The following is a 22319-nucleotide window of genomic DNA, read 5'->3' on the forward strand; positions in this document are numbered from 1 at the left end:
TTTCGAGGTGCCCCCTTCACCCCCAAACTTGATAATTGACCTGTGGAATGTTCCCAACAGGTGTTTTTGGAGCATTCCACAACTTTCCCAGTCTTTAGTTGCCCCTGTCCTAACTTGACTTGAAACGTGTTGCTGGCACCAAGTTCAGAATAAGCATACATTTACAAAAATCAATGAAGCTGATGAGGTAAAAACATTAAATGTGTTCCCAACTTTTTGGAATCTAGGCTGTACGAGTATCAAAATGCATCAATTTCAACTGCCACAAGAGTGCACTGTCAGCATCAGACACTGTCTACTTTGTAATATAAGTGTTGTGAGGAGTTGTTTGTTGATAAATTGTGAGAGAGGAACTAACTTTGTGTACAGCACACTCAGAGTGCCCAGTGTTTCCTCTAGTGCCTTCCATGTACAGAATTGTGTGCTATCTGTTCATGCCTCGTTATCACTGTGTGACCGCTGGCAAAGGCTACAGGACACAAAGTTAGCTGGAAAACTTTTTCTCTACCGATCGTTCCTCTCCCGGTCGGCCGGAGGACCCTGGGCCCCGGAGCAGATAAGGCAGCTTGTTGTCTGGCTGGACGCCTGCTTCAGGCCTCCTTCCTCTTCCCCTGAGTTGTTAATACGTTTAGTTCATTGTTGCCGTGTCACCGGGCAAATTTGAACGGCGGTTGTGTGTGTGTTTTTGTTTTTGTTTTTGCTTGTGCCCTGTGCTTTTTGTTCACTGCGCTTTCTGTCTGGCTCTCTCCCACGTCTCTTTCCAGGCAAAAAGAATTAAAAGCCATTTAGCGCCGTCTCTCCCCCAGAGAACTGCTCTGTAATTAGCATAACTAATTTAGCAGAAATATTTCCCTTTCCCTTAAATTTGCTGTTGTGAAGGGGAGGGGAGGGATTTAAATTATGATGTAGCGGAAAAGATGTCTGCTTGTTAAGCGTGTTTGTATTTGTGTGCATGCGTGTTTGCACATAAGAGTATACAAGAGGAAAGTGAAGGTATGCAATTTGGAAACAGTGTGTGCCCGAGATCCAAGTCACGTTGTATGATTCTTTTTTTTTTCTTTTTTCTTTTTTTAATGATCACTGATGTGTGGGTAAATCTGCCTTTAGGACTGTCTGTGTGGGTGTTTTCCTTGTTGGGCGTGTGTTTGCAGTGTTATCTTGGTGTGTGTGTGTGTGTGTGTGTGTGTTGTGGGAGAAGGATTCTGTTGGCTGCAGCTTTATCAGCGGTGCCTCCAGCTGTATGAAGTGTTCCTCAGAGGGTACTGTGTGTCCTGCTGCTGGTGCTGAGTGGGCACTGGCCACTCAGACTTGTGGCTTAAACACTCATGAACACACACACACACACACACGTGAACATAAATACATATACACATGCAGTATCAAAGGCATTGGCCCGGATTCAGGACACGAGCGAGTGCCCCGCACTGATGCCAAAGGATGTTTCTGGAAAGTGGAACTCGGTCACACACAGGCGATGACCTTCATTTGGATTGGGGCGCCGGGAAGCAACAACTGGCAGCTCAACAAGAAACACATTTTTTACTCGTTTTACTTTTTACTAGCTCGGTGCCATCTGATGACCACATTACATCAGCGGCATTCTCTGCAGCAGTCTTTGTAATAATCTGTGAACTGACCGGCCAAAATTAGCTCCCAAAACAAAAAGCTTCGTCCTCTGCTGGCCCTGTCCTTTGTCCAATTTGAGTCAGAGTGATTTGACAGATTGGGCTGTATAAAATTCCAGATGGATGGTCAGCTGTGCCTAGATGGATGAGAGACAGTGGGTTGTTAGAGAATCATTATCTGTTAATGGAGGGGTATGACTTGAAAACGGTTGAGGATAAATGGGCCTTTATCCTCAGCCTTAGCTTTAACCAGATATTCAGGGCTTTGGTTTGTGGTCAGGTCTTTTTTTGCAAAAAGGCTCTTGAAGTGTTAAGGTATTTGTAGCACTGATTCCAAAAAAGTAAGAACCTGTCTGTTTGAACAGTAAATCTTACTACAGGAAATTTTTTTGAAACTATTGCATTATTATTATTTATTATTCAGCTTCTGTTGTCTTGATTTTACCCTTGGTGTCCTGTCTCCCTATTTATCACAATTCCCCCAACTTTATGGAAGTATGATACTTGAAGTAATTCTTTAAAACAAGCTGCAAAAATAATGACAGGATTTCTTTATGTCTTTATTACCTGACATTGATCCCATCATGCAGCTTTGTTCCGGTAGTTTTTAGGTCACATTGAGTTATCGTGTTAAACCAGGCAGCTCCCATATGAAGTGATTTCTTCAGTTCTTAAGTGGTTCTGTAAAGTCACTCAAGTCATCACTGGTGTTGTGCCAGTGTTGGGACGCTGCCTGACGTAACGTCTCATACACTCACTGACCTCTCACTTATAGAATCTGGCATCTTCTGGCAGCCCCCCTGCGTGGGTGTGTGTCTGTACGGGAGGGAGTGTAAGGATAAAGTTTCTGTCCCCACTTTGCCTCAGTTATGACGTGTCTTTTGGCTGAAGGCCGGGTCTCCTCTCTTCATCTTCATCGGTCTCGGTTTCTTTTTCTTAATGTCTCTAAGGACTTGATTGGCGGCAATTATTTCTGGGTGCTTTTGCTGTGTCAGCAAAGTGACTTCAGTTGCTGGAGAACAAGAGGGACAGCAAGAAGGGGTGAGAGCGAGGTGATTGTATGGAGGGAGCACCGAGACAAAAGACATGGGTGGGGGAAGGCAGACCTGGTGGGCAAGCTTTTAGCGTAATTACACTGGTTTTTCAATGGGATGGAGAGAGGGATAAGATGAGACCGCTGATGCTAAGCTGATGAAGTCAAGAAGAAGAAAAGCAAAGTTTAAGGATTATAGATGTGTATGGCACAACTGTGCGTACAGCTCTAGGATAGAGCTTATACAGTTACGTCAAGATGATATACAGTATTCATCCAGTTATAATACGGTGGAGATTCCTATCAAGTTTCAACTGCAGGAATCATCCCATTGTGCGGGGTGAGGAAGGTCAGTCCCTAAAACCTGCTGTGAAACCTGTCCGACTCTGGCTTAAAGGGCTGCTAACCAGCTTACTAAATTAATTTATGTGACATTCAGTCCTGGTTCAGTGTCCCATGTCGTCCAGTATGATGATTCAGAGAATTTTCCTCCCTGGGTTAGGGTTGGAGTTATGTTATCATGTTTAGAGCCAAAAAACTTAAAGTAAACCCCCACAGTGCATGCTAAAGGCAATAGGCGGCAATAGCTCAGTCCGTGGGGACTTGGCTTGGGGACTTGAAGGTCGCCGGTTCAAGTCCCACCCGGACCAAAAAAAGAATCATGTGGACTGGCAGTTGGAGAGTGCAGATTCACATCCAGGGCATTGCCGAGGTGCCATTGAGCACGGCACCGATCCCCTGAAACTGCTCATTGGGTGCCGTGGCTCCTTCGCTCATCTCCTCTACACTGCATGTGTGTGTTTGTGTGTGTGCACCTGTGTGTAATGTGAGTGGAAAAAAGAATTTCCCAATTTGGGATTAAAATAGTATATTTATATAAAATAATAATGTTAACCAACCTAGCTGGGGTGATGCTATATGCTATATGGATACCAAAGGGAGTTTTATATGTTCATGAATGATGACTTCAGAGTTCCACAGTCGGCTGAATCCTTTGGGGGACATGAATGCATTTACCAGATGTCATGGCATGGTTGTGATATTTAACTTGAAGCCAAAAAACATAAACCTCCTTGTGGCACTAGAGCAAATGGATCACCACAGTTATTAAGCTTCATTCTCTGGGGACCATGAATATCTGTACCAGATTTGTTTAAAATCTGTCCAATATCCAGAAGGAAGCATTTCAGTTTAGACCAAAGTGGTGGACCAAGTGAACACATGACATTGCAATCCTTAGAGCCAAAAATTTAGATTTAGACATCTGCTCAAAAATTAAGATTGATCTGGTTTGAACTACTATTATTAATTTTGACAAATGGGGCAGATTCACAGTCTCAGTTACACAGGATGAGACTCTTGGATATCAATGTGACATATTGGCTTTCAGCATCTTTGATCTTTTCAAGTTTCTAACTTTAGCCCTGCTCCCATTCTCCTTCCCCCTGTTGTTAATGAGGATAACTTTACCAACAGGAGGGTTAATGACCTACTCGACTGTCTGTTGATCCGTCTTTTAATTTAGCCACGGGGTGGTCTGTCCCCTCCATACTTTAACACTCTCCTATTATGTGGTGTTCAGCTGGAGTTACTTTTCCCCCTCCTGAGTAGTCTAAATCTGTGAGTGTATCCATGCAGGAAGCCTGCTTGCACATTTGAGCTGTGTTGTGTAATTACAGCTAGGACTATTTTAATGACTGTTTATCCACACTGCTGCAGTTATTGCTGGGAAATTGGGGTCAATTACATGATCTTCCAAATATGTGAGCGCTTCCATCCACTGTGGCTCCCAACTCCAGGACCTCTTCAACTCATTTACACTTAGATGGAACACACATACCGTGTTTGACATTATATTTTGACATGCTATGTGTACACCTGATAGGCTCATTCATACATTGAAATTCATGCACACAAATCTGCAGCTAATTATCTATGTGTGCTGTTTGCTTTAATTACTCTTGTCCCAGCATTAACTCCACATTCATTCTGATGCTGCTGTGAAGTTGCACACTAAATGGCTGTGTAGCTGTGTTGTTGTTGTGTGTGTGTGTGTGTGTGCATGCTTGGATAATTAGAGTTGAAGTAATTAAGGTTTGTGTGACATTAAGATTCAGAGGACTTGTTGTTCAAATCTGACCTTTTAACCCATAAGAAACCATGGTGACACGCTTGTAACAAACACTTTAATTGTCCTAAAATCTTTAATTGTCATGCTTTAAATGTCCAAAATGTCCACTTTAAATGTCCTAAAATGGGTCTGGGTTCTTATGGGTAAAAAACAACAACAAAAAAGCTATGGCCCAGATTGTGTTAATTACCTATATATTGATTGATTGAGGTGCCAGTGTAACACCTTGTAAATACATTTGGGAGTATAAAAGTCTACTCTGTGTGTTGTCTTCACCAGAGTCTGTATAAATGCACATACTGTTGATTGGTATTCAGCTGACACTGGGTTGCACAGTGGTACTACGAGACTGTATAGTCACAGCTTGATCTTTTGGAGCAACAGTCACAGTAGTGGAAAATGATAGAGTGGGAGAGAGGTGAGGTTTTAAAAAAATCATGATGTCAGAAGCCAAGAAAGCATTCACAAGTACAGCCTCAGCAACACTGGCCGAGGGAACAGGATGTTTGTTTAATAACATGTCAGAAATCACCTCTGAAATCCCCATCGAGTTGAATAAAAGTGTGTTGAGGTAACAAGCCTGACAGTCTCACAAAATCAGAACAGCATGAGCTTCACCAAATAGTTACTCACAATAGTGTGACATTGCAGTGTGTATTGTTTTCTAAATTCTCTACTGTCTAACTGAAAGTCATACATTAACTATTTAATTCCCAAATTTCTGAAAGTGTCTTAAATGTTTCTTGTTTTAAGTATTTTATACCTGTTGAGGTGGAAAACTCTAAGACACTAAAACTCTCAAGTGAAACACGGGCAAATGTAATTCTTTCATGTCTGTAGCAGCTATTTAAGAGCGTCCCTCAGTGCTGGTGAAAGTGAATTCATTGTCCATTTTCCAGGCTTATTCACTCTTACAAAATTGCTGAATCTCATATTCTTTATTTTTTGTCAGCAAAAGGAGATGGTTCATGCGTAAAGTCTTCTTCTCACTTGAACTAAACAACATGCCAAACACCAGACCTTAAGCTTAAAGAATACACTGAAAAAAAACATATTGAGTAAAGGTTCAATCCAAATAATTCCAGATCCAAAAAAAACAACAACAATCAAACCATGTTAGAAATTCATAACTTCATGGAAGTGCTACTGGTATCTTACTGACCTTGACATTTCCTTTGCCTGTCTGTTTGATATTTTGATGCCAAAGGAAAGGAAAGGAAGTTTTTGATTTTTTGGGTGAAAATATTTCTTAGTGCTTATAAATTATATCATGTCTGTTTCTGGCGTTCGATTTTAAAGAAATGCTTCTCAGACATTAGATTACATTAGATTGCTTCAGATTACATTAGATTAAACAGACATTAGTTTAAATTGGCCTTAAAAATATTTGGCCGTAAAAAGATAAAGTTTACTTTGGTCAAAGTAGAAGATGGTTGTAAATCAGCCTGCATTGATCATGAAAGCCATTAGGATTCATCTTTGGGCACCATATGGGACAGATTCAGAGCTATAAATCTCATAGATGTGTATGAACAACAGTCTTGTTTAAAGACTGAAAGAAGTGGATCATAGAGGGTAAAAGATCATTCAGGATCTGGCTTGAAAAAGCCCTACCATCGCTGTCTGAAAATGGATGACAGTTCGGGGATAAGTTCAGTTTGTAGCACCACTCTGACTGAAAATATAATTCTTGCTCCTCGACTACTTAATTCAGTATGTGATTCTTGTTTCAGCAGCTTTTCAAACCTAGGTTGATGGATAACCATGTTCAAAACAATCTTGATTTTATTCCAGCTGCCTTTACACCAAAATCCTCAGTGGTCTAAAGAACTGACTGTTAAAAAGTGCCTCTTCATAGGTATTGGATATAAGCCAGAAGATAACATAAGCTTTTTCTTATATCCTATAAAGAACCCCGCTTTACTTTAAACAAAGAAACGGAACATTTATCATCTACAAAATGTGCCAAAACTGGGAAGTATTTCAGTTGGTCTACATAGAATTCAGAGAGTCACACCATGTTTTTAAAATGTCAGTATATATATAATGGGTTAAGAGAAGTTTTCCCTTGAAAAAAATTACATTTAAAGTTTGCACAGTAAGGTTTACATATCATGGGGCAGCTGCCGCTCAGGAGGTAGAATGGGTCGTTCACTAATCGGAAGGTCAGTGGTTCGACTCCCGGATCCCCTGGCTGCAGTAGACTTGGGGAAGACACTGCACCCTAACCTTGTAGTGCAATGTCTGTATGAATGTGTGTGTGAATTAGTGTTGCACGGTAAACCGATACTAGAAAGGTACCGCGGTACCCAGCCGTTAAAAACAAAACTTTTTCGCGTTTTATTAGTATCGTTACTTTATGAACTTTGTGCGACAGCGGGGCAGCGTGTCTGTGTGCAGCTTCTCTCTGCTTCCTCACTGCCTGCAACCAGAGTGGGCGTGGTTTCACAGTGACGGACAGTCACGGAGCAGAGCGAGACAGGCATGGCTGAAAGTGGCATGAGTGGTCCTTCCGACCGTTCTAGGCTTGTTGAAGAAGCAGACGCACGGAGAGAAATATTGAAATATTTTGCTCACGTTGCCGACAGTAAGGGCATGCCCACGGACACCACAAAGCTCGTCTGTAAACAATGCTTTAAATCCGTAATGACCTAAGGAGCCAACACGTCCAACTTGGCGAAACATGTAGCTGACAGACATGCGGACTTGTTCAAACAGCTGCAGGTTAGCGATAGATAGCATTAATATCCCTGGATGGAAGTCAAGCGAGTTTTTGTTTGTGACAAGCTAACTTTTTTTACCATCAGAGTTGCACGAGGCAGTCAGGGGTAAAGCTAGCTGTTTAACAGTCCAATGTGGTTCCACACATCTCTGTATGCAAACGCAACGTTCACACTGGTAACATCAACTTTACCATTACATGTGCTGGTGTTCTCAAGTATGCTGATCAACAACACCACTAAGTCAATCAGCACTAGTAATATAATCATAGCATGTACATTTGTGTAAATAATTTATAATGTATATTGTAATTTACATTATTAGAATATGGTCTGATTAGCACAGACCTCCACCAGGTCCGGATCAATTGTGTTGCACTTTAGTGCACTAATGTAGTTGCAGGCTAATAATCCAGGGTTTGAACTTTATCATCATGAACTGCAAATTGCAAAATTCCCCTTTGTGGGATGAATAAAGTATTATCTTATTTTATAAATTGCCAGACTTACAGTTAATGTCATTTATGTTCATTATTTTAATGCTGAATAAAATTGTAGTTAACGTGCTGTTAATTTTTTTCTACTATGGAAAATCAGGTTATTTGTTAATCTCTGAGAGCAAACAAGACAAATGAACAAAACAAGAAGACACTTGTCTTCTTGGATACAGAGATGCTTGTAACCAGATTGGCAGCTAAGTTAAACAGCTGCATAATCATTTCATTGTTGTTCTAACAGGTTAAGTAGCTATAAAGCTCAGCAGCTTTTAAAAAAAAAAGTTGTTTTTTTTTACTGTGTTTTAATAAAAAGAAATAAGTCATTTTAAGTTTCACATTCTGTCACCTAATATTTTATTCCATTACTTTTAATGATGTTTTAGTTTTCCGCCGTGGTATCGTTTCAGTATCGATATCGAGATATTTTAGGCAGGTATCGTACCGAAGTCATATTTTTGGTATCATGACAACACTAGTGTGAATAGATAAACATAACAAGTGTTGTGAAAGTGCTTTCAGTGGTCAGTAGGCGGAGGGTTAGTCCATTTACCAGTTTAGTGTTAACGTATTACTGCCTACAAAATACCGTCTCAATACGCTATTAAAATAAATCTTGTCATGTCAATAAGAAAACTTTAATGTGCATGAATTCAAATCAAAATGTCCTTAATTACCACATTGATTTTTTTGGGGGGAGAAAAGTCATTACCATGGATACTCTGTTTATAACACTGTATTTCACTAATCTGAAGAGAGTATTTGCAGAGAACTGCCCAGCACCAAATGCCAGACAGCCACTAGCTCGTTAACATAGGGGAGGACCTGCAGAAGCAAAGAAAAAGATAGTTGTCTCCCTGAGAATTATCAGGAGATTTTTAAAAAAAGCGCTGATAGGAAAGTGAATATTCGCATGACATTCAGCAGATGGGAAGAAACAGGACAACACTTGAAAAACAAGTTAGGCTGTTATTGCAACATTATGTAGAAATTGTCATTTTTGTAGGATTTGGAACCCCCCACTGTTTCTTAGCACAACAACACTGTCATAAACACAAATCTAAGGTCTGTAACAATTTGTCAAATGTTATGTAGGTGCTGACTACAAACCAAAATCATTACATCCTAATTATGTTATGTGTTGAAAACTTGTATGTGGATTAAACATGTATTTAACACTGTGATCCTGCCCTCTCACTGAAGTTACATAATGCAGAAATGAGTGATTGGTGGGGTGAAGGGCTGAGACGGAGACATCATTCACTTTATTACATTACACTTAACACACTATAGTCAAAATGATTTGGAAGCTGGATTGTAAGGTAAAAAAGCTGCAGAATGTTGCTTTAAGGCGATAATATTTCATGTTTGCAGCTTGTTGTGCATGCCCCAAGCTGCCACAAAGATCACTGCATGTTTGGTAGATTTTTACATACCAAGGTCAGCACAGGCTGTTTCCTTATGTTTAAAGAATGATGACATATTTAAAACATTTTTTGAGAGATTTGATGTCTTTCAGGTTATATTAGTATCCTAAGTCTTAAAAAATTGCGCCATAGCAGTGATCAGTAAACACTGTGAGGCAGTTTCACAAGGCCGACAGGCCAATATGGACAGTCAGGGTAACTTTTACCAGCACCACAGGGGACTTTAGCGTTAAAATAATGTTAACACCCCCATACTTCTGAAATTAAAATACCTTCATCAAATTAGAAGCAGGTGATTCTGATTAACTCAGGAGGGAAATCTGACCTGTCTTCCTCTTGTGTCCGTTTTTTAGGCCCACTTTTCGTTACTTCACCTGGCATACCTGTGTGTTGGGCATCATTGGTTGTGCTGTCATGATGTTCCTGATCAACGCCATATATGCCTCGGCCAGCATTGCCTTCATGTTGCTGCTGCTCCTGCTGATCCACTACCTCAGTCCAACATCCAGCTGGGGCTACATCAGCCAGGCTCTTATTTTCCACCAGGTCTGACACACAAAAACACTGCACACACACACACACACACACACACACACACACACACACACACACACACACACAGAGACACAAACTCAGACACACACTCTCAATACTGCATTGTCATTACTAGAGCAACTAAAATCTCATCCCCTCCGCTTTACAATAGCCTGTACCACTGCCAAGCGATCGTTCTATCATGTTTATAGAGACATGCAGACAGACAGACACAAGCACACACACACACACACACACACACTCATACAAACTCTCCCTCAGCCAAGCCCTCTGCATTTAGTAGACAAACACACATATTGTTGCTTGCTCTCTTTTCTCACACATACACACAACACTGCCTTGTCATTCCTACAGCAGCTATCCATCACATTTATATCAGGTTGTCCAGACACACAGACTCACTCACACACATACACGTAAACATAAACATACACATACACATACACTTACACACAAACACATTTGCATATTTTCCCTCAGCAAAAGCTCTGTAAATTTATTACACACATCCTCAGAAACATACACACACAGCTTTACATCATCCAACTCTCCGTGTCCTCTATCCGGCAAGCCTGTTGCTTTCAAGGAGAGGGGGTCCTTTTGCCAGGAGGGCCCATTGCCGAGAGGAACAGTTGCCAAGGCTGCGGGCAGGGGTTATAGGCAGGGGGGTTGAGGGAGGCTGGGAGGGTGAGGGTGGCTGTGCTTGCCAGCAGCTTGTCAGGAGGCAGGACATTATTACAACCACTTAACTTATTGAGCTTTTCCTTCTTGTCCTCCTTCCCCTCCTTTCCTTTTCACTTTATCTCCCTCTCCTCATTCTCTCCCTCCTATGCTGTTTTACCTGAAACAGTAGCTTTGAGCAGGGTTGGGGCCAATCTGATTGGCTGCCCCAGTTGGCCCCCATCAGGGTCTAAAGTTGATTGGTAGTTGGCTTATTAGCATCAGCTTAATAGTAGTTGTAGTAGTATGAGTTGATCACTGAGCAGGACTACTGGGTACAGGCCCTGGGCCCCTGACAAGACTCTCTGTAAATGTTTGGTATCTCTACTTTAACTATCTCTGCATACAAAGAGAAGAAAACAACTGAATAGAGACACAAAAATATGAAAAAAAGACAGCAAAGAGACCAAAAAATACCTAAAAGAGACACAGCAAGTAACCAGAAATCACCACTAATGGCCAAAAAGACATACAAAATCTCCACAGAGATACTCAAAACAACTACAACCACAAAGATACAAGACACAACAATAGAGAGATGCAAAATGACCACACAGAGACATAAAGACCACAAAGAGATGCACAACAATCGCCCCAAAATACAAAATTACCACAAAAGAAGATAATCTGTCCATAGCTTATTTGGAGTTATAGATAGAAATATATTATTACTATATATTATAAGTTGTTTGTTCCTCTTATTCATCATTCATCTATTACACTGAACGAACAACTATTAATAATGTGCTATTCGTTATCGGCAAAGAATTCAGACTTTGTATGTGCATCTTATGTGCCTCCTATCTTTAAAACTGTGCCCAAGTGATTAGAGATTACACTAATAGGCTGAGCAGAAGAGGCCAAGTGTGTGCATATACATATCTCATACATGCTCTCATCTTCCTCGCCCACACCCTGTAGCAGTACCCAGTATGGCAGGGCGCCAACTGGGTGACTTTGAAGCAGGGACGGGGGACAAAACGGCTCGCAACAAAAACACACTGGGAGATAACAGGCGGCTGACAACAGTGTTTAGGAGAGAAAGAGAACGAAGGAAAAGACAAACTGAGGCAAGAAAATGCTGATGGTATCATGGGAGGGAAAGATAGAGACAGAATATAAGCAGGGAGAGGGGATGAGTGATTGAGAAGCAAAGTGATGGATGAGACTGAAGCGACAGAAATGATGATAGCCTGATGGATGAGTAGACAGGAGAAAATGAAGAGATAAGGAGAGACAGATGATTAGATGAGTGGATGCAGTTGGACTTTGCCTCTGGGACCTTGGTTTTCTTCTTTTTTTTTTTTTTTTTGCTTTTACGGCAATTAGCGGACGGACATGGAAATCATGACGGTAATAATGTGAGAAACGGTTGCATCTTCATTTTTGATTTATGGCTGTATAGACACACACATTGACTCAGCAGCTTCAGGACCTTGAGCTGTACTTGTTTTGCCAATTTTCATTATTGAGAGAAAAATGTAATTCTTAAATTTCAGATCATCAACTCAAGTCTATCAAACTCACCCTGAAAGTGTTTTCAAGTGTAGGCCAGAGAGGTTTTCTGACCAAAAAGGGCAGTCGCTTTAAGTTGCAGAGTTAATTGGTTTACACCAATAAAGTTGACTTCCTTCACATGATTTTCTTGCATCAGTGATGACTTTCTCCCCAACTTAATTGTAACACAATGATACAGTGATAGTCACTCAACATTTAATAAGGACCACTCAAGAGCGCCCAAACCCTGAAAAAACAGAAACTTATCCTTCTAAGTTAGGCTTCATCCCTCAGAGACGTGATCCAATGAACAACAGTTTGTGGATATGTCGTCACTGAGCGAATAGTCATTAATTCCAATAAGGATATAAATCGAGCGGTAATTATTCATAGTAGACTATAGATTTAGATCTAATGTTTGGTTACACTTGGTTAGACTTCCTTAATGGTACCTTGATGCCAACTCATCAACACACTTTCAGAGTCCTAATGATGGTTGTGTTATAGTGTGCACTGTAAAACTGATGCTAAGTGGCATTCATGGCAGGCTCATAAGCCATCAAAGACAGGTACATTTTACCAATAACAGGTTTGCTTATCAGGCTCATGCTGAACTATGAAAAAAGTCATGATTTACACATATTTAGTTGTATTTTTATTTTTTTTGTTGGTGTATTTTTCACAGCTATCATGGAATTAAGCATTGCCCTGGTTCCCTGGTCAAATAGCCTATGGGATTTTTCCATTTGATTTTGAATTATAATGCATTTTAATTTATTAATGTATTAATTATTGCAGAAATCGACACTCTAGTTTATAACACTTACTAGTTTTGTTCAGAAAGATCATCTTCACAACTGATCAGCAGATAAATCATCTTTAAAGAGATCATATTATGCTAATTTTCAGGTTCCTCGTAGAATAGGTTTACATACTTAATTTTCATAAAACACAGTATTCTTCTCATATGGTGCATTGCTTCAACAACCCTTTACACGCTGTGTCTTGAACACCGTTTTAGATATCAAGTGAGACATCTCGCCTCTGTTCAATCTTTGATGAGAATTGCACATGTGCAATACTTAGTGGGCAGGATGAAGTCTATCAGAGGCAGAGTAGGGTGTGTCATGCTGAGCAAGGTAGTGTGATTGAAAATAACGCTGCCACAGCTGGGAACCATGGCTGCGGTACAGCTGTACATATTTTATAATATATGTGTGTAAATATATATCTATTGACCTCAACTGTCAAAATAAAAATAAAATAAAATCCTTATTTCTGGATTTTAGGACTATCAACTGCAGCACTCTATATCGATAAAAAGTTAGTTAATATTAGCTAACATAAGCCCCAATAAGCTACTGGTCATATGAGACCAAACATGGCTTTAGCAGCAAAACATTTGCCATTTGTAGAAGGAAAATTGTGGAAAATTTCCTATTCAAAAGTTCCATAGACTAATTTTAAGTTCACAACTGAAGTCAGCAAATGGGCAAGAAAAGTCCATTGATCCATATCGTGCAATTCATTTACTAAACGGCATTCTTGGCAGCTCATTCAGGATATTCAAGTCACTTTCATCCAGTTCACCTATCTGACACTGCCAGATCTTTCATATTAGTCATGTTCTGGGGGATTTGTTGTTATTATGCATTTACCTTTAGTCGCATATAATCACAAGAATCTTATCAAAAATGTACAGGGAAAAAAAAAAATGTATATGGCAAAGATAAGACCAGATGCAAAACAACAGTGTCAATACTGAGAAGTTTTTTTTTTTAAGGAAGGCCCTAAATTAAGTAATTTCTTGAGTTTAGTCTGGAAACAGCAATTCATGAAAGAATCCCAGCACGCCGTCCTTTTAGTGGTTGTTGAACAGCTTTTGATTATACCACATTATCTTTATCAGCAGATGACTTTGTTATGGTATTTCAATTTTCTGAGCACTCTCAGAACTTCTAGTCAATGTTGGCCTAAAAGCTTAGGGTCAGAATTCCTTTTAGGGCATTAAAAATTTAATTCTTTATCTGCTGGTCATGTCCAAGGTCATGTTATATTTCCAAGAGTTCCGGAACAGCCCCTAATTGTAAATTTTGTGTCCATCTGGAAATCATCAATATAACATTTATAAGATATTAAAAATGAAAAAAAAAAAATGTTATCAGCAATTTGGTGCATCAGCACAAGTACTGTAATATTTCAAAAGTGTTTTTATAATCATCCTTGTGACCTTCTGAAACTAACCAGTAAAATTAATTTGGTCAAATAAACTTATCCTAAAACTGACTATATGCAAACTTTTGATAATCTTGAGCTTAGATTACAGCTAAAATATTTAAACACTAGGAGTTTAGGGGCTGAAATATACACTTAATACTTAATATACAGTACCTTCAACTCTCTTAACCTCAAATTAGCTCATTAACAGTGTTTTTTGTGAAGTGGTTTATCAAAAGTATTTTTCTTGGGTAAAAGAAATTACATTATAGATGTGAAAGTTATTATTGGGTTTATTATAGGCAGTTACATTAACCCCATGTGAAATCTTAATGCATCATGATCCATAAAAGTTACTTCCCCTTTCTGAACTTGTCCCCAATCATGGTGGAAAAGCAAAACATGAAATGGGTGTTAAATATATGAATGAGCATGCTCAAGTCTCTAAATGGCCAACTTTTACTTGCTTAATTAAAAGCCTGCAGTGATTTCGTGAGCACAGGGAATATCACATATCAAATCTGTAGGCAGGCAAATACATATTAAAGAAAACGTTATGCAGAAAATCTCTACTGAAAGTGTTGTAAGCATATGTGTGTTAGCAACACACCTACAGATATGAATTTCTTGGAATGGTAATTAAAGTGGTAGTTCTGAGTTTGAGTCTTGGATAACTGCAGAGACATCTCTGACATAGGGAAACTCACCTAACACACATGGCTGTTTGAATGTCACTTGAGTCCACTGGTATATAGTAAATAAATAAACACACATTTCTCAGTGGAGCTCAACATTGAGGTTCTGGAAGTGAAATGAAAATCCAATTAATGTTTTGATGTAAAATGTTTTTATGAACTTGATTGAGCTTGTAGCATGTTTGCTTGGTGTGTACATAAGGATTTCCTGAAATGTCAGTGGAGTGAATGAGTGGGAAGTCTGTGGTCACTGTTCTGTAACCTCTGCAACCATTTTCTCAATTGTTTTGTCTCCTGTAGGTGCGTAAGTACCTGTTGATGCTGGATGTAAGGAAGGACCATGTTAAATTCTGGAGGCCTCAGGTCCTGCTGATGGTTTCCAACCCTCGCAGCAGTGTGGGCCTCATCACCTTCATCAACGATATCAAGAAGAGTGGTCTCTATGTGCTCGGACACGTCCAGCTAGGAGATCTCAGTAAGAACACTAAAATTCAGCTCAGCCTCTAGAAACTGACTCATAGACAATGGATACAAGTGTACAGATTTTTTGGAAAATGTATATATTCCCCTCCATGTAAAAAAGGAAATTTTCTCCACACAACCATATTTAAACAAATATTTATACATACATATTCATGAGAACTCAGGCATGCCGGGCCAGTAGTTGGCAATAAAGTCTGAAACATGCAGAGAGATGTAGTAACATATTGTTGTACATATTTGTATCTCATCTTCCCCTGTTCTACAATGGATACAAATTCTGTTTGTTCTTTCAGCCATTTTCTTTATTAAGGATTAACTTGGGAGGGGTAAGAGGGTTAAGGAGGTGTCAAGGCAGAGAGAGTAAAACATTTCTAGAAAAAATACAAGAATTCAACTGTTATGATTAAAATAATGAAAAGAACCTCACATCCTTCTGCTGGTTTCAGGTGTATCGTCAGATGTTTTGGTAACATTTGTATTCAAATTGGATGACATACATTTTTTTACAAATTACAGCAAGATATTTAATCAATGATATATAAAATAGAATGATACAATTGTTCTTTGATACGTACTTCTTCACCTTTAATTATATTACACCATTCTGGCATACAGCTTACAGGTGCAAACCAGTTGTCCACTGTTATTTCAGCCGTAAACTAAAAGCTTGTTTTTCTTGTCAACTTCAACATTATTGCTGAATTTGAATAGCCATTTGTTGTACTACTAAAGAAAAGAAGCACTATTGCCACTTTACTAAAGTGTTTTCATTCAGTGCTTTCTCAAAATAACTGTGAGGTCTTTTTAAAATATTTAAGTATATGAATTATCAAAATGCCTCCCTGTTTCACAGTAAGCATTCAGTGGACCTTTTTTGCATAACTAGGCCTTTCTCCATGACATCGGTTCATCTGCTATGGTTTCATTTCGAGGGAAGTAATTGCACACACAAAGCTCCAGAGGCGTGTCCTTTCTTCTCTGCAGAGGCACACTTACAGAGCGGAAAGGAGCAGGGTCATTGATTGTTTTCTTTGTCTTTTGAGGATTTTGTTGGGCCTTTTTATGTGTTGATGGGAGAGTGAGGCTGGCCCTGAATGGAGCCTTCAGAATCCATCTCCTCTGAGTGCTTCACAGTGAAAAAAATGACATGTTCATTAGCCACTGAAGAGCCCCTCTGTCATTCTGAGGACTGACGAGGCACTTGGTCCTGAGAAATATGAAGGAGTTGTTCATTCAGATAATTACATTCAAGAGGAGTTTGTTGTGGAGGACTCCCAGCTACTCCACATTGCCCTCCTAAGTATTTCAAGTCCATCCATTTATTCTCTCACTTGTCGTTGAAGCTAAATGCAACAAGTGCTTATCCATAAAAACAACAGTGTTAGGAGTCAGAAGATATCCATACGCAGCTTAAACTACCTCAGGAATCCTCTCTGAAGCTGGCAGATGCCTCTGGATTGTTCTCAACATACATATTGATGTTTTTTGGATGATTGATCGCCTGCCTGCTCGCCTGCGCTCCCCTGTATCTTTCTGTCTGTCTCGCATTCTGTCTTCGCTGTCATTTGTGCTTGCTTCTTTCTCTCTCTGTGCCCCCCCGCATTTCAGCATCTTGTCTCATATCTCTCTCATGCTGTGCCTCTAATTCCAGCTCTGTCATCCCGACTTCTCTCCTCTCTACTTTGACTTGTATATCAGTTGTTTTCGGCCCTGTCATTCCATTACCTTCTCTGAATCCCATTATACTTCAGTTGAGCAGTCACCTGTATTTCTCATGTTGTACCGTTTTGTTCTTTTCTCCTCCTCCCAGGCACTTTACCGTCTGACCCGCTGCAGTCCCAGTATGATTCTTGGTTGTACCTGGTGGACCATCTGAACATCAAAGCTTTTGTCAACTTGACATTAGCCAATTCTGTGCGTCATGGGATCCAACATCTCCTCTTCATCTCTGGACTAGGTCAGTGCCACCATCATCACCATAAAATCTCCCTATGGGTCAGTTAGGACATTGGAAAGCCTTTGTTGATATGTGGGATAAAAGCGGCTGATAGCGTTGAGCTGATTTTGTGCTGTGATTTTAGATTTTTGTCTTTATAAGTGCAAAAATTTAGAATTTCAGTGAAATGTATTCAAATCACATGGTTGATTTTATACATGCCTTATTACACAAAAAGACAAGGTGTACCAAAAAAATACAGAAAAATATCTTGGGGCTCAGGGACTTTTAAACTACCATTTCAATTCATTGTTGTCCTTCAAACTTCAGGCACAATACCGTATCCTTAAATATGTTCACCCTTTTAGCTCTTATCCTTACAAAGGCAAGGTTAAGACCCTGAAAAGATTACAAATGTTTAAACTGCAAATTTTCAGCTGCTGGCTCACTTGAATTTGAGAAAATGTTTCCCTTCCTCTTTTAGCTTATTATGCTCATTTCCAGCTCTGCATTTTTATTGTGGGACTCAATTAGAGACACACACAAGCATACATATATACATATGTATATATGTATGTATATATGTGTGTGTGTGTGTATCATATACATACATAATTTACTGAATGTAGTTTGTGCTTGTTTTTAAGAAAAACAACTAATATTTGGGCCCCTTCACCTCACTGCAAACTTTGAAGATATTTGACTGTTTTTTCTAGTTATTTCTTTCTTATTTTCTGTTTTCCTGCTTTCCTGAGAGTTGTCACTGATGTCTGACTTTGATCACTCTTCTTTGCACAGTCCCTTCTGTCTTATCTCTCTTTGGCGTCCCTCCAGTTCTTACTCCAGCCCTTCTTCACAGCTGTCTCTTATTTTCACTTCTTCATCTGATAAAATGACAAAAAATCTACCTACACAACCTAAGTAAACAATGATAATGATAAAGAAACAATTTGCAGTAGGTTGTACCAAATACACTCTCATCATTTCGCTTTCTCTCTTTCCAGGTGGGATGCGTCCTAATACTCTTGTCCTCGGTTTCTATGACGACTGTCTTCCAAAGGACAAGCTGATTGATCCGTCGCTGTCTAGCATTCAGTGCACAGATTCCTCTGGCCCCTCTGAGCCTGAGCAACAACCCCCTCTCTTTCACTTTACCTCCCTGCGGGGGTCAAGCGACAGACAGGATTGTGGTGAATTTGGCGACGGGAAGGTTCTGGGTCCCCAGGAGTATGTAGCAATCATTGCTGACGCCATGAAGATGCTAAAGAATGTGGTGCTCGCCCGTTACTTCAACAACTTTGACCGAGCCCAGGTCCTCTCGCCGCCCTCCTCCTCTCCAGGGAAGGGTGCTGTGTATGTTGACGTCTGGCCCGTAAACCTCCTGCGCCCAGACAGCAGCAGCTACGTCGACACCTGCTCATTGTTCCTACTACAGCTAGCATGCATCCTCAACATGGTGAGAGCCTGGCGCAAGGCTACGCTCCGTCTTTTCCTGTGCGTGGAGGAAGGACGAAGCGTGAGAGGCTCTGAGGAGAAGCTGGGCCAGCTGTTGAAAGAGTTGAGAATCAAAGCCCAGGTCTACCCTGTGCCCTGGGACCAGCAGGTGGCGCTACACTGGCAGCGCCAAGGCGAGTGGGGCAAAAAGCACTCGTCTCAATCCCCTGATGCCACCACTGAAGAGAAGAAGCTGAGAGCATGTGAGGAAGAGGAGGACGAAGATTACGTTAATAGCTTCCCGAGCAATGCCACGCGCCTGTCAGATGACTACCTGTCAGCTGTTAATAAGCTGATCCTTGACGCAGCTCATCCTGCTCCTGCTGTGCGTTTCCTGTACTTGCCCCGCCCCCCAGCTGATACCCGCCGCTACACCACCTACTTACACCAGTTGGAGCTGCTGACACAGGATCTGGGTCCCACACTGCTAATTCACGGTGTCACGCCTGTCATCACCACTGACCTTTGAACACTCCACTTCCTTTAGGTGCTGAAAACTGATGATTTTAGTGGTGTCCCCAGCAGCTGCTGAAGGTTTCCTCTGAAGGTGTGTTGACCACTTTCAGTGCAACATTACTGTGGTAGTGCACAGCAATGCATGGGCACGGACTTTCCCACCCAACAACAGACTGAAAAAAAGAGAGCAGCCCTTGAAAATTGACCCAGACAGGGATGTCACTGCCTATACTTGGTACCATCTGCCTTTGACAATTTACAGGTACAGCCCATTTTTAGAATACTTAAAATAAGGACCTTTTATGGTCACTTGGCCACTTTGATAACAAAAATCCTGACTGTATCCAACAGAATACAATGTGAATACAGTTGTCCATCTTTGTGTTGCAATACTCACCAATAGTCCACAAGCTGACAGCTCATATGGGATCAATTAGATCGCCAGTCTGTCTCTGTACTCCATCATTCACTTCTATATCCACACAATATCTACAATAATTCCTGATACATTCTAAAGAGACTCATCTTGTCTCTGTCCTGAAATTGTCACCAATTCTCTTGGTGTGCTGCTGCTCAAATTCGTTTAAAAAATCATTCCATAGGCCTTCAGATCAAAAAGTGCCTTGCTAGTTAGGGGGCTGAAGTTTGCACTCATTCAATCATAGACAGATAGTTGGACTGCCTTACATTTTGGAGCAGTTGTCTACTGAAAATCTGCTTTTCCATTATAGCAGCTTAACACAAAGGAAATAGTTGAACAATCATATCTACAGTGCTACTATGGTAGTCTTTAAAGTTTAATTCCAAAAATGTTTTTCTTTGTGGGATCTCAGGAAGACATTCCTCTATTTTCCAAATGCACTTTTCTAAGTCCACTGCCAAACTGCATATTGTGCAGCTTTCCCAAACTCCTTAAACATGTTTACAGTGCCAATTACTACTGTGATTACCAACAATATTTGATTTGATTTTTTTTATTGCATTCTAGCTTCATTTATTTTAGGTAACTTTTAGAATAGTTTTTACTCACTAGTGACCATGTTGCTTGACCAGCCTGAACTGAAGTGCCTAAATACATTTCAATATTCACAGCCTTGGCCTTTACCAAAAGTGTTTGTAACATTTAAAGTGAACCTATGTAACTATTGCTGAACAGAGGCTACAAGTGGCATTTACACACACGGTACATATTAAAACATAGTGTGCCAGTAGAGCAAAAAGTCTTAAAAACGTACCCTTTACAGTCAACTGCACAATATCTAAAGATACTTTTCTATTGGAAAGTATGCTAACATAAGCTGCTGGTCATACCAGACCAAGTACTGTAAAGGCCTTTGCACACCGAAGACCTGACAAATAAACAACAGGGATATGCACGATACTTTTCTGCAAATATGTTGCATCAAAACTGTTCACACTGGCAGTGACATCATTGTGCCATAGCATTTTCCAGTATGCAAATTTGAAACATGAGTGTATTATCACATTAGAATGATACTTACCACAGACCAATCGGGACAGGGTCTGGCAGGAAAATGGCATCAGCTTGCAGAGTTGCAGGAGGGCTCCAATGGCAGTATTATGGATCCCACTGCCTTTCTTGCAAGACCCGACCTACTCTGCCTCTGATAGGCTTGTGTCTGTCACATTCATTCAGCTAAAAGCCTAAACAGCTTTGTAGTCTTGGTACTGCGTACTAAATACATTCGACTAGTATTTCCATTAGAGAAATGGAAAAACTAATATATGCCTCCTTCCCATAGACAGAAGTGAAACAAAAAACAACCACAAGAAGAAGTGGAGCTGATACAGATATTGTGAACTCGAGTTACCCCTATAAACACCCCAGCCTATTCCTCTGACTGCAAAGAGCTGCTCCGGATGATGAGTGACCCTGCGAGGAGCAGCAGAAGGCCGGAAGAGGGTGAAGAAGTTGGTGTGTTTACCGGGAAAATTGCAGCACATAAACTGTAGTATTACGGTTACCAAAAAAACGACCTAGTCACGAAAAAAATGTTTGGTCTTCGCTGCGTAATCTCCACCTTCTGTGTGAAAGTACTCATGATGGAAATGAGCTTTAAAGTAAATATTGATGTGCAAAGTAATGGCAGGAAAAAACAGCTCTGGTGTGCAAAGGCCTTAAGACTATAACAGCAAAACTATACTGACTTGAAAAAAGGTGCGTTTTATTGCATATACATCTAACTTGTTATTGGTAAGAAAATACTATGAATATTTCTTTTGCCAGAAGTTACCTAGACTCACTTTAAACATAAAAATGTAGTGTTTTATTTCCATTCCTTGACGCATTGATATTTAATCTGTAATCTAAAATCAATGTCAGTTTTAGGTTTATTGTGAAAATAATCGAATGTGTTGGCATCTTTGTCTAGATTCTCTGAAATAAATGTTTTCAGTTAAATAGATTCATGCAGACAATCTCCATCACACTGACTTTGACACATCTGTGGGGTTCAGATCCGTATTTGAAGAAAGGTTGATGATTGGACTTTGTTTGAAATGAAGTGTATGTTTACTTGTGGACCAACTGGATCCTTCCAGTTTTTGTGGATGGCGTCTTGTTTGGACACTACTCAACAAACCATTGACACTACATTTCTTCTTCTTTGTCTTGGATTTGTTCCTGAACTCACAAGTGTGCAAAAATAATTCTGAAACACACTCGTTTACTGAAGAGATGAAATGTTTAGTGTTTGATTTCCTGTTGAAATATAGGTACAGTATATGTGTACTTTACAAGATGTAAACTGAAATGACATTAAAGACGGATGTTGATATTGTTTAATTTTAGTTTGTGCTTCCTCAGGAGATTGTT

The 22319-nt window shown here is 40.1% G+C and overlaps 1 protein-coding gene across 1 annotated transcript in view; it reads left to right on the plus strand.

The window, feature by feature from the left end:
* LOC115573647 (solute carrier family 12 member 9) overlaps window positions 1-22286 on the plus strand; it is a 70937-nt gene extending 48651 nt beyond the window's left edge. Inside the window, exons 10-13 of the mRNA XM_030404531.1 lie at window positions 9784-9976; window positions 15415-15589; window positions 17408-17554; window positions 18538-22286. Of these exons, the coding sequence (XP_030260391.1) occupies window positions 9784-9976; window positions 15415-15589; window positions 17408-17554; window positions 18538-19496 (1474 nt within the window). The 3' untranslated portion in view covers window positions 19497-22286. The remainder of the gene's footprint in view (window positions 1-9783; window positions 9977-15414; window positions 15590-17407; window positions 17555-18537) is intronic.
* The last annotated feature ends 33 nt before the right edge of the window (window positions 22287-22319 follow it).

Source organism: Sparus aurata, chromosome 2 (assembly GCF_900880675.1).
Source record: "Sparus aurata chromosome 2, fSpaAur1.1, whole genome shotgun sequence".
Taxonomy (NCBI): domain Eukaryota; kingdom Metazoa; phylum Chordata; class Actinopteri; order Spariformes; family Sparidae; genus Sparus; species Sparus aurata.